This window comes from Coffea arabica, chromosome 3e (assembly GCF_036785885.1).
Source record: "Coffea arabica cultivar ET-39 chromosome 3e, Coffea Arabica ET-39 HiFi, whole genome shotgun sequence".
NCBI classification, from domain to species: Eukaryota; Viridiplantae; Streptophyta; class Magnoliopsida; order Gentianales; family Rubiaceae; genus Coffea; species Coffea arabica.
In genome coordinates, this window is record NC_092315.1 from 42,355,634 (window position 1) to 42,367,308 (window position 11,675).

Here is an 11,675-nt window from a genome sequence, read left to right on the forward strand (position 1 = left end):
TTATCACTATCTACAGAAATTATATTTTGTTTGAGCAGGTATTTATTATTGCATAGGTTCGACGCCTGTCAATTTTTGGCGCCGTTGCCGGGGACTGGCGTTATTATTTGTTTCTTTTTAAATTCATTTTTGTTCTAATTTTCTGGTATTTTTCTAGTGTATGCCTCGGTCTTCTCGTACAGGTGATTTGATTTTTGACCCTGAAGTAGAGAAGACCGCGCGTAGAACGAGAAAGGAAACCAGACAGCTCAGAGAGGAGCACTCCAGTGCTACGTCTCAGAGACCTGAGTCAGAAGTTGAACCAACAGATTCATTTGGTGACACTTCAAGTGACTCGGAGCAGGAAGAAATCCCCATGGCTAATGCACGAACATTAAGGGAGTTGGCTGCTCCTGATTTAAATCAGCAGCCTTTATGCATTACTTTCCCGAGTTTGAGTGAAAACACTTCATTTGAATTGAAATCGGGTCTAATTCACCTTTTACCCTCTTTTCATGATTTACCAGATGAAGAGCCGTATAAGCATCTGCAGGAGTTTGATGTCGTGTGCAATAGTATGAAGCCCTCGGGAATTACAGAAGAGCAGATAAAAATGAGGGCATTCCCCTTTTCCTTGAAGGATTCTGAAAAGGACTGGCTGTACTACCTGCCACCAGGTAGCATCACCACGTGGGACCAATTGAAGAAAAAATTTTTAGACAAATATTTTCCTGCGTCCAGGGCTGCAAGCCTAAGGAAAGAAATTTGCGGGATCAAGCAGCATCCAGGGGGGTCACTCTATGAGTATTGGGAACGGTTCAAGAACTTGTTGCACAAGTGTCCCCAGCACCAGATAAGTGAGCAGTTGCTCATTCAGTATTTTTATGAGGGGCTCCTTTTCAGAGATAGGAACATAATTGATGCTGCAAGTGGAGGGGCACTGGTGAACAAAACCCCTCGGGAAGCACGGGAGTTAATAGAGGGGATGGCAGAGAATTCACAACAATTCGGTACGAGAGAGGATGTTCCAATACGCAAGGTGAATGAGATAGAGACATCCTCTATCCAGCAGCAGCTAACTGAGTTGACCTCGTTTGCTAGGCAACTGGCTGTAGGGAATGCATTTCAGGCCAGGGTGTGCGGGATTTGCACTGGTATGGGTCACTCTGCAGACATGTGCCCAATGATTCAGGAAGAAACTGCAGAGCAGGTGAACATGGCTGATCACGCGCCTGCGCCAAGAAGGCCGTATGACCCGTACTCAAATACGTACAATCCCGGCTGGAAGGATCACCCGAATTTCAGTTATGGAGGAAATAGGCAGCCCAACTTTGCACCGAACAGGCAGTCTAACTTCGTGCCAAATAAGCAACCAGGGTACCAGCAGCAATACCAACCCCGACCACCTCCGCCCCCAAGCTCTGGTCCATATTTGGAGGAGATGATGAAACAAATGATGGCAACCATTACGCAAAATTAGCAAAGGACGGAGGCAACCATTACTCAAAATCAGCAAAGAACGGACTCCGAAATGCAAGACATAAGGAATCAGATAAGTCAAATGGCTACTACCATCAATCGTTTGGATTCCCAGAACCAAGGTAAATTGCCGTCTCAGCCTGAATTAAATCCGAAGAACGTGAGCGCAATGACCCTAAGGAGCGGGAAGGAAGTTCAGGGGCCCGAGCCTGTGACTCCTAAGGACAAGGACGAGGAACGAATCGAGAAAGAGTTGGAAGAGGAGGGCGGAGACACCAAAAATCCAAAGGTAACCTCGGATCCAATCATTGCAGTTAGGAGTAATCCACCTCCCTTTCCTAGCAGGTTAGAAAAACCAAAGAAGCAGGACAAGGAGAAAGAAGTCCTGGAGATCTTTCGCAAGGTGAAGATCAACATTCCCCTACTGGATGCGATCAAGCAAGTACCCAGATACGTAAAATTTTTGAGGGACTTGTGTGTCAACCGAAGGCGGTTGAAGGGAGATGAGACAGTGGTAGTGGGGGAAAATGTGTCAGCAATCCTGCAACGAAAGCTTCCACCGAAATGCGGGGACCCAGGTATGTTCACTATTCCTTGTAGAATAGGCAATACCTTGATTGGAAAGGCTATGTTAGATTTAGGAGTCTCAATTAATGTCATGCCGAAATCTATATATGCTTCTTTGAAATTAGGACCTCTGAAAGACACTGGAATAATAATCCAACTGGCTGACCGAACCAATGCATACCCTGACGAATTGATTGAGGATGTTTTAGTAAAAATTAATGAATTGGTTTTTCCTGCTGATTTTTACGTGTTTGATATGGATGATGAACACTCCCACGACCCATCACCTTTATTGTTAGGAAGACCCTTCTTGAGCACAGCTCGAACTAAAATTGATGTAAATAAGGGCACCCTATCTATGGAATTTGATGGTGAGATTGTTCATTTTAATATTTTCGAGTCCATGAAATATCCTTCAGAATTACATGCTGGCTCTGTTTTCTCTATAAATGTTATTGACCCTGCTGTACGAGAAGTTTTTGAAATTGAAGACAGTGATGAGTTGGAAGTCGCCTTGACCAGGCACTTCGAGTCAGATATGGCGTCTGGAGTAGAGTTGAGTGAAGAGTTCAAATGTGTGATTGGAGCGTTGCAAACGTTGCCAACCACAAAAATAAGGTATGGTCTCGCACCCATTTTTACACCTGAATCTTACCAAAGGTTACTTCCATCTGTGGTGCAGGCACCTGTGTTGGAGTTGAAACCGCTGCCGAAACACCTTAAGTATGCATACTTGGGTGAGGGGGAGACACTCCCGGTAATCATCTCCGCGAGTTTATCAAAAGTACAAGAAGACAAATTGATTCGAGTTTTGAGGAACCATAAGCAGGCGATAGGATGGACCATCGCCGATATCAAAGGAATTAGCCCCGCGGTATGTATGCATTGAATTCGACTCGAGGAGGATGCTAAACCTATCCGGCAAGCTCAAAGGAGATTGAATCCCCTTATGATGGAGGTAGTGAAGAAAGAGATCCTGAAACTGCTGGATGTGGGGATAATCTTTGCTATATCAGATAGTCCCTGGGTGAGTCCAGTACAGGTGGTCCCGAAGAAGGCAGGGGTAACGGTGGAGTCAAATCAAGAGGGCGAGCTCGTACCAGTTCGAAAGCCCACCGGGTGGCGGCAGTGAATAGATTATAGGAAATTGAATGCCGTCACGAAAAAAGATCACTTTCCCCTTCCTTTCATTGATCAAATGGTAGAGCGATTAGCAGGTCGAGCTTACTATTATTTTTTGGATGAATTTTCAGGTTATTTCCAGATTGTTATCGCCCCCGAGGACCAGGAGAAGACTACCTTCACGTGCCCGTTTGGAACATTTGCATACCGAAGGATGCCATTTGGGTTATGCAATGTACCTGCTACCTTCCAACGCTGTATGGTAAGTATCTTTTCAGAGTATGTTGAGAAGATTATTGAGGTTTTTATGGATGATTTTAGTGTTTATGGGGAAAGTTTTGATAATTGTCTAGATAACCTGAAATTAATTCTGATTAGGTGCATAGAAACTAATCTTGTGCTCAATTGGGAAAAATACCATTTTATGGTCGAGCACGGGATAGTTTTGGGTCATATAATGTTATCTAAGGGTATTGAGGTTGATAAAGCGAAAATAGATGTTATATCTACTTTACCTTACCCTGCGAGTGTGCGGGAAGTGCGTTCTTTCTTGGGACATGCAGGTTTTTACAGGAGGTTCATAAAGGATTTCTCCAAAATTGGAGCGCCCCTGTTCCAACATTTGCAAAAGGAGGTGCCCTTTGAATTCAATGAATCATGTAAGAAGGCGTTTGATAGGTTGAAGGAGCTATTAATCTCCTCACCTATTATCCAACCGCCCGACTGGAACCTGCCATTCGAAATCATGTGTGACGCCAGTTACTATGCAGTGGGCGCGGTGCTGGGTCAAAGAGTGGGGAAGGCAACCCATGCTATCTACTACGTATCTCGAGCCTTGAACGGAGCTCAGTTGAACTATTCGACCACCGAAAAGGAACTTTTAGCTGTAGTTTTTGCTTTAGAGAAATTTCGGTCCTATTTACTTGGTACTAAAGTTATTATCTTCTCTGATCATGCAGCTTTACGGTATTTGTTGACCAAAAAAGAGGCAAAACCACGACTTATAAGGTGGATACTATTGCTACAAGAGTTTGACCTGGAGATTAGAGACAAGAAAGGGGCCGAGAATTTGGTAGCAGATCACTTGAGTAGAGTACAAGTCACCGAAGACGACCTCCCACTGAGAGAAACATTCCCCGATGAACATTTATTTTCTGTTAATTTATCTTTGCCTTGGTATACAGATATTGTTAATTTCCTAGTTACTGACAAGTTTCCTGCAGGATGGCCTAAGGCAAAACGGGACAAGTTAAGGAGTGACGCGAAATCTTACATTTGGGATGACCCTTACCTCTGGAAGCGTGGTGCCGACCAAATCATTCGCAGATGTGTAAGTGAAAATGAATTCCAATCTATTTTAGTTTATTGTCATTCTTTTGCATGTGGAGGTCACTTTGGACCAAAAAGGACGGCTCGTAAGGTTCTAGAGAGTGGATTCTATTGGCCGACCCTCTTTAAGGATGCCTACTCGTTTTGTAAGTCATGTGATAAGTGTCAACGAGTGGGTAATATTTCTCATAGGGATCAAATGACCCAAACCCCAATGATTTTTGTTGAGATTTTTGACGTTTGGGGTATTGACTTTATGGGTCCTTTTCCTTCGTCTTATGGTTTTCTTTATATATTGCTTGCCGTAAACTATGTTTCGAAATGGATGGAAGTAAAGCCCACCCGTGCTAACAATTTCAAAGTGGTTGCAGAACTTGTCAAATCTAATATTTTTGTCTGCTTTGGGATGCCGCGAGCAATTGTAAGTGATAGGGGTACCCATTTATGCAACAAGACGATTGCTGCACTTTTCAGGAGGTACGGTGTTTTGCACAAAGTCTCCACTTCTTACCATCGTCAGACAAACGGTCAGGCGGAAACATCAAATCGGGTGATCAAGTCAATTTTGGAGAAAATGGTTCGCCCCGATAGGAAGGATTGGAGCATGCGACTTGAAGATGCCTTATGGGCATATAGAACGGCGTACAAGACGCCAATCGACATGTCCCCTTATCGTTTGGTATTTGGGAAGCCATGTCACCTCCCTGTCGAGTTCGAGCATAGAGCATTTTGGGCGGTTAAGCAATGCAATATGGACATCGAAGAGGGCGGAATTCAAAGGAAGCTACAGTTACAAGAATTGGAGGAGATTCGCAATGAAGCCTATGAGAATGCTGTGATTTATAAGGAGAAGAATAATATATTTCATAACCAACAGGTCTCTAGGAAAACGTTTGCATGTGGGCAAAAAGTTCTACTGTACCACTCAAAGTTGAAGTTATTTCCAGGTAAGTTACGTTCTCGTTGGATCGGTCCCTTTGTTGTAACTAATGTCTTTGATTATGGTGCAGTGGAGATCCAGAATCTAAGGACGGAGAAGAAATTTGTGGTGAATGGTCATCGTCTCAAGCCATATTATGATGGGGCTCCAGTTGAACGGGTAGAGACGATGCATTTAGAGGACCCGATTTGCTTGGTTTAAGCGAATTACGGGTTGTGTCTAGCCAAAGACACTAAAGAAAGGCGCTCGTTTGGGAGGCAACCCGAATATTGATTTTATTATTTTTAATTGCTTATTTCTTTCGTTTTGTCGTTTCTCCATTGGGTAGTATCAATGCTAATATCTCCTCCACTATGACCAGGAAGTGAAATCTTGGCGTGCCCACGCGGTGTTTGCGTTTTCTGAGACCAGAGGACGAAGACCAATCTTGTCGTGCCCACGCGGTGTTTGTGTTTTCTGAGACCAGAGGACGAAGACTAATCTTGGCGTGCCCACGCGGTGTTGGACGACCCAAACCATGTTTTTGCAGTAAAAAAAAAATTATTTATTATTATTATTATTATTATTATTACTTATATTAAAAGAAAAAGAAAAGATTATTTTCTTTCTAAACCCTAAAAGAAAAAAAATTTAAAAAAATAAATAGAAAAATAAACAAAAAAAAAGAAGATAATAATAATAATAATATATATATAAAAAAAATTTTTTCCAATTTGGACGATTTACATTAGAGTAATGTTTGAAAAAAAAAAAAATTTCCCTTTTCTCTTTTCTTTTTCTTCTTTCTTTTCTTCTTTTCTTCTTTCTTTCTTTTCTTTCTTTCTTCCTTCTTCCCCGCTGCTTTCCCTCTTTCCCCCTTTCTTTCCTTCTTCACCCGCCGCTGACCAGCACGCTGCAACCTCCTCGCGCGCTGCCAGCAGCTCCAGGCCACCGTAGCTTCGCCGCCACAGCCCGCGTGCGCAGTCCACACCACCCTTTCTCCTCCATTGCCGCACGTCCAGCTCAGCCGCAGCTGCTGCAGTCCATCGGGTCGCCACTCTTCACACGCCGCCGCCTGCTTCAGTGCGTCCCCAGTCGCGTGCCGCCAACACCCCATCTCTCTCTCCTCGCGCGGCTGCTCAACCCCCTCCAGCCCGCCGCCAAGCTCCGAGCTCCACCGCCAGTCCACCAGCAGCTTCCTCCGCGCGCGACCAGAACAGCGCCTCCAGCAGCACAGCGCGCGGTCACCAAGGCAGCAGCTCGCACACAGGCGAGCCCAGGCGCGACTTCACAGCCGCGTTTCCTCCTCGCGCGAGTAGACCAGGTGCGCGTGCGACGCCCGCGCGGTGAATTTCTCCACCTCTTTGCTGCCCCTGCTCTCTTCACTAGCACCCACTGCCTACTCCAAACTTCTGGTGAATTCTTTCTTTATTTTTTTTTCAGTCGCTAAGTAGCTGAGGCCAGAGTACTAGTTTTTCATTAGCTGATGCCAGTTTTTTGATTTGCTAGTTGAGGACAGAAATTTTGTGCTTGTTTGGGTGCTGTGGTATATCTGTGGTTGGTTGTTGATTATTTGGTAAATTTTGTGCTCAACCGGTAGTATTTGGGGAGAATCTTTACTCTACCTGCCTGTTTATTTAGTTTTTGAGGGGGTTTTTGCTCTGTCTATTTGCTTAATTATTTTCTGGGGTTAATTTTGGGTGGAATTTAATTTATTTGCTACCCCATTTGGGGGTGCTCTCTGGTATTGATTATATTGTTGAATATTATTTGGGTTTTGACTACTTGAGATTTCTATTGCATCTAGGGGATAAAATTTGATGACTTTTGTGCCAGTTTATTTGTTTGGAAATTGTTGGGGGCAATTTGGGAGTTACTTGTCAATTGGGTCCCGTGGTACTCTCTGCCATTCAGTGGTACTGATTGGTGTGTTTGGCTTTATCACATGTCTTGGGTTGGCCATTTGATTTCAATTTTCCCTGTGCATGCACCAGTGGTACTGGTGAGGGTAGTTTACATAGTATTTGTTACTCCTGTGTTATTGGTTGCCTAATCGACTACTGGGCATTTGTGGTTGAGTTGTTTCTGTCCAACTTCTGAACTGTTGTTGCTGGAGTTGCCATTTTCTTTGGTCACTTGCTAATTTTAGCAGGTTGAAGTGGGTAATTGACTGTCCAATTGGAGACAGTTGTTACGATATTGGGTCCGATTGTGTCTAATTGCTGAAAGTTGTTGATTTATTAAGACACTAGCACAGTTCCTAGTTTGTTTGAGTTGCTGTTCTGTTGCATTATTGGGAGCTGTGCTCTAGTATGGTGGCTACTTTCCTGCGTTTATTTGTTGAATTGGGATATGAATGCGCCGTTTGCATTTGCTTGTTGAAGTTGGTTGCCTTTAATTGACTTGCTTGGAATATTTGGAGTAGTATTGCACTTTTCAACTATTTTGTTTCTGCATTGAACTCATTTGGAGCCTCCGATAATTCTCCATTGCATTTGCTGTCTTGTTGGGGTAATTCTTATAGCCTAGGCTGCTTGCACTGTGCTTTCTCTTGATTGGGTCACCTGATAACTACCATGGTCAGACCACAGTCTTCCTCTTCTAGGTCTAGGACCCCTAGGACCTCTCAGCCCCCTCCACCCCAGCATTCCATTCCCGCCTCTGACCCCTCGCACGATCCTTCCTCCTCTGGGAGGCGGGCTCGTCTTGGGCGACAAAGAGGCATCCATATCTCTGACCCTGCACATTTTGGGGGTCATTTGGACTTCACCAGGGCAGCCGACAAGCGGCGATATGCTGAGACTTGTGAACGACGGATTATTCCATGCCGTTATCGGGACGCCGCCACGCTGGGCCTCCTAAATATTCGAGTTCGTTTTGACGATTTGATTGAGGCCATTGGGTGGCTCCCCTATTCTCGTATTACTGACCTCCCAGCCTTCGTTGAGTTAGTTAGGGAGTTCTATGCCACATTTGAATTCGACCTTCCCACTGGTTACACAGTTTCTACCCCTGATGTCATTCATTTCCGTTTAATGGGTCAGGAGTTCCACCATTTCATAACCGACTTCAATCTGACCCTTGGTTTTATTGATCCTACATATGCCGAGTCTCGGGAATATGCTGAGAGTGCATGTGACTTTGTCCAACCGTTTTTCTCCCGTTATCGCTATATTTGGGATGAGATGTCCGTAGACAGGGATAACTATGACCCCTGTCTATCTAAGGGTTCTTATCTGAAGGACCCGACCTCTCGCTATATCCACCTTTTTTTGGCCTATAGTTTCTCGGGTAGGCGAGATAGTTCGGGCATTCTGTCTAAGCCCGAATTTTTCTTTATATGGTGCATGCATAACAAGATTAAGGTTAATCTGGGGTGCTGGCTCGCGTCTCAGTTCAAGTCCATTTTACCTAAAAAGAAGCGCCCCTTGATTCTTGGGTCTTACATTACTCACTTGGCTATGAATTTGCATGTACTTGATATTTCTAACCATAACTTGCATATAGTCTGTCAAATGGAGCCTTTGAATATCCCATGCTTAGAGAAAATGGGCTTAGTTCGGGAGGGCGACAATGGTTGGGAGGTAGTTCCACCGGGGCCGCTACGACCTCCCCCTCGGTCATCTTTTGCCCGAGCTTCCACTGAGGGCGGCGACCCTGGCCCGTCTTCCTCCGCTCCGCCACCTACCGCCCCATCGGCCGACGATTGGACCCAACTCCGGAACACCGTTGAGAACTGGAGACTCGCGTGACCCACATTGGCATCAACTTGCATAACATGGCGCAAAATCTGGCTGCATTTATGCAACAGGCGGGAATTGCTCCTCAGTTCGCGCCCGATCCACCCCTGTTTTGACGACTACAGGGAAGTACCGTTGCCCCTCTCCTTGCTTTTTGCTGTTACATTATTACATTGAGGGCAATGTGTGACTTAGGTGTGGGGGGATCAGTTTGGGTGCTAATATTTCCAGTTTTCGATTTTTAGGTGTCTTTCCTTTGTTTTTAGTTTGATATTTATCTCCTTTTCATTTATTTCTTTTATTCGTGATCAGGTCTTATTTGAATACCAAGTTTAATGTTGGATTGTTGTCTCTAATTCTGATATTGCCCAGTTTTAGTAATGAAAGGCTATCAAGTTGATGTGGTTGAGTTCAAGAACATCTCTTTGGTGAATATCAATAATTGCTTAACTTTTTCAATTTTTGGTTAACTTTTCTAGGCATAGGGAATGATTGTTGGCATTCTTCATGTGAATTGGTCCAATTATTAATTTTAGTTCTCCATGTTTGAAATTTGAGGCTGGCTGCTGTTATTTTTATGTTATTTTTAGTTATTGTGCTATATGGTTGTAAATAAGAGGTGACTGTACTCCGCTAGTTATCACTACTGAGTAACCGGGGATCTTCACCTAAAGTGTCGATTCTCGCGTCAAAAGGTAGTGATTGCTATGAGTGCGTGGTCCCGTAGCGATTGGCGCTGAGTAACTGGGCTCCTCCATCTATCAAATGTTGGAGTTCGCGTCAAAAGGCTCTAATGGCTAGAAACTAAGTCTTTTGTTATTATTGAAAAAGAAGAAAAATATAGCGAAAAAAAAATAAAAAAATAGAAAAGCGTGATAAAAAAGGTGAAGGTTGTGTAAGTGTGTATCTAAAGTCAGCTTATCGATCTATGGGTTAATGTTGAGATTTGGATTAATAGTTGGACCATTTGCTGATAAATGTGAGCAACCATTCCTTTTGCTTAGATTAGTTTGCTTTAAATTGGAGAAGTTGGTTGTTGGGAAGCTAACCGGAGTGATCTTTTTTGGATCTTAACTGTGATGCTTGATATATGTTTTTCTGGATATCTTGGCAATATGATAGTTAGAGCAATAGCCATTGTCGAATTTTTGGTGTTCAATTGTTGTTCTTATGCTTGAGGGCAAGCATGATTTAGGTGTGGGGGGAATTGATAGGGTGTTAATTGTTAGTAATTTTATTGTTAATTTCCCCTTTTATCCTTGCCAAATATTGTTTTAATTATTAATATTTACTTATATTTGGTATTGGACCCAATTTCAGGGAGTGAAGCAGAAAACTACAAAAAAGGAGGGACTTTCTGAAGATAATTGAGACTTCAAATAAGCCACAGACCTGGCCCACATGGTGATATACGCGGACTGAATTTCTGTTTTACGGATTAGGAGTGTTGAAGTGTTTGACTATCAAGAGGAAATTAAAGAAAGGACTTCAGAGAACTTCACTTTATGTACACTCCTTTCTCAATTTGTGCGGGGACCACGGAGAGAAGAAAGGCATTAGCCATTTGAATTGAAAGGAAACAAACGTGCAAAGAGTTGTTTTTGTTCCTTATTCGTGGGGACCACTGGATAGATAGCTTTAGTCATTTCCTTTTGGCTATATAAGGACAACCGGAAGAAAGGCTACAAAGAGTTTTTAGCATAGTTTAGTTTTATTCTTTCTTGGTTCCTTTGATGGCATGGATCTCAGTTAAATTATTTGGAGATTTTCTCATGAGGCGTGGCTAAGTTTTCCTAGTCGAAGGTCAATTTGAGGACTCGGTTTCGAACATCTGTGAGATCTAATTATTTTATTTATTTCTTTTATTTATTAGTATTTGTGCGTTTCCTGATTTAATTGCTTATGCTTGTTATGTTATTTGAATGTCAAGGGTCCGATATTCGAATTAACCTAATGATCTAATGCCAAATTAATTGATTGAATCCGTAATTGTTCAATTGATTAATACCAGTGGCGACTAGCGTGATTGATTTCATGTTAGGGAAACGTATGATCTAACTTAAACAAACCCTCGTAGCGTGTTTGTTGGTTAGGATTGGACTTTTCTAATTATTAATGCAATCGAGTAATTAAATCCTATGGTCGTACCTAGGGTTATTTATTGGTTAGAGAAATAGTTAATGGTCGTACCTTAACTATCAAGAAATTAAGAAAAGGCTGGTTGTTCATCGCGTGTATGGCAACTATAACCAATCTATTAATAAGTAATTGAATTATCTTTGCGTCAATGATCAGTTGCATGGACCGTGTCTGAAAAGTTGTACCTTTGGCTAGAGTCATATTGGTTATTGATTAATTTCTATTTATTTCTATTAGTTGTTTTATTAGTTAGTTAATTAGTTATTTTATATTCTCCAAAAACCCCCCATACTTCGGACTCTAAAAGAAATAAATTATCCCCAATCCCTGTGGATTCGACCCTGCTTATTACTATCTATAGAAATTATATTTTGTTTGAGCAGGTATTTATTATTGCATAG

General features: G+C 42.8%; 1 protein-coding gene across 1 annotated transcript; it reads left to right on the forward strand.

The window, feature by feature from the left end:
- Positions 1 to 1,540: 1,540 nt before the first annotated feature.
- LOC140038525 (uncharacterized) lies at positions 1,541 to 2,914 on the forward strand. Its single transcript, XM_072083906.1, has one exon. It carries the CDS (start codon positions 1,541 to 1,543, stop codon positions 2,912 to 2,914), a length of 1,374 nt encoding a protein of 457 aa, XP_071940007.1.
- The last annotated feature ends 8,761 nt before the right edge of the window (positions 2,915 to 11,675 follow it).

Bases quoted from the DNA above. Each gene is read 5' to 3' on its own strand.
- LOC140038525 (XM_072083906.1), top strand. From the start codon at position 1,541: ATGGCTACTACCATCAATCGTTTGGATTCCCAGAACCAAGGTAAATTG.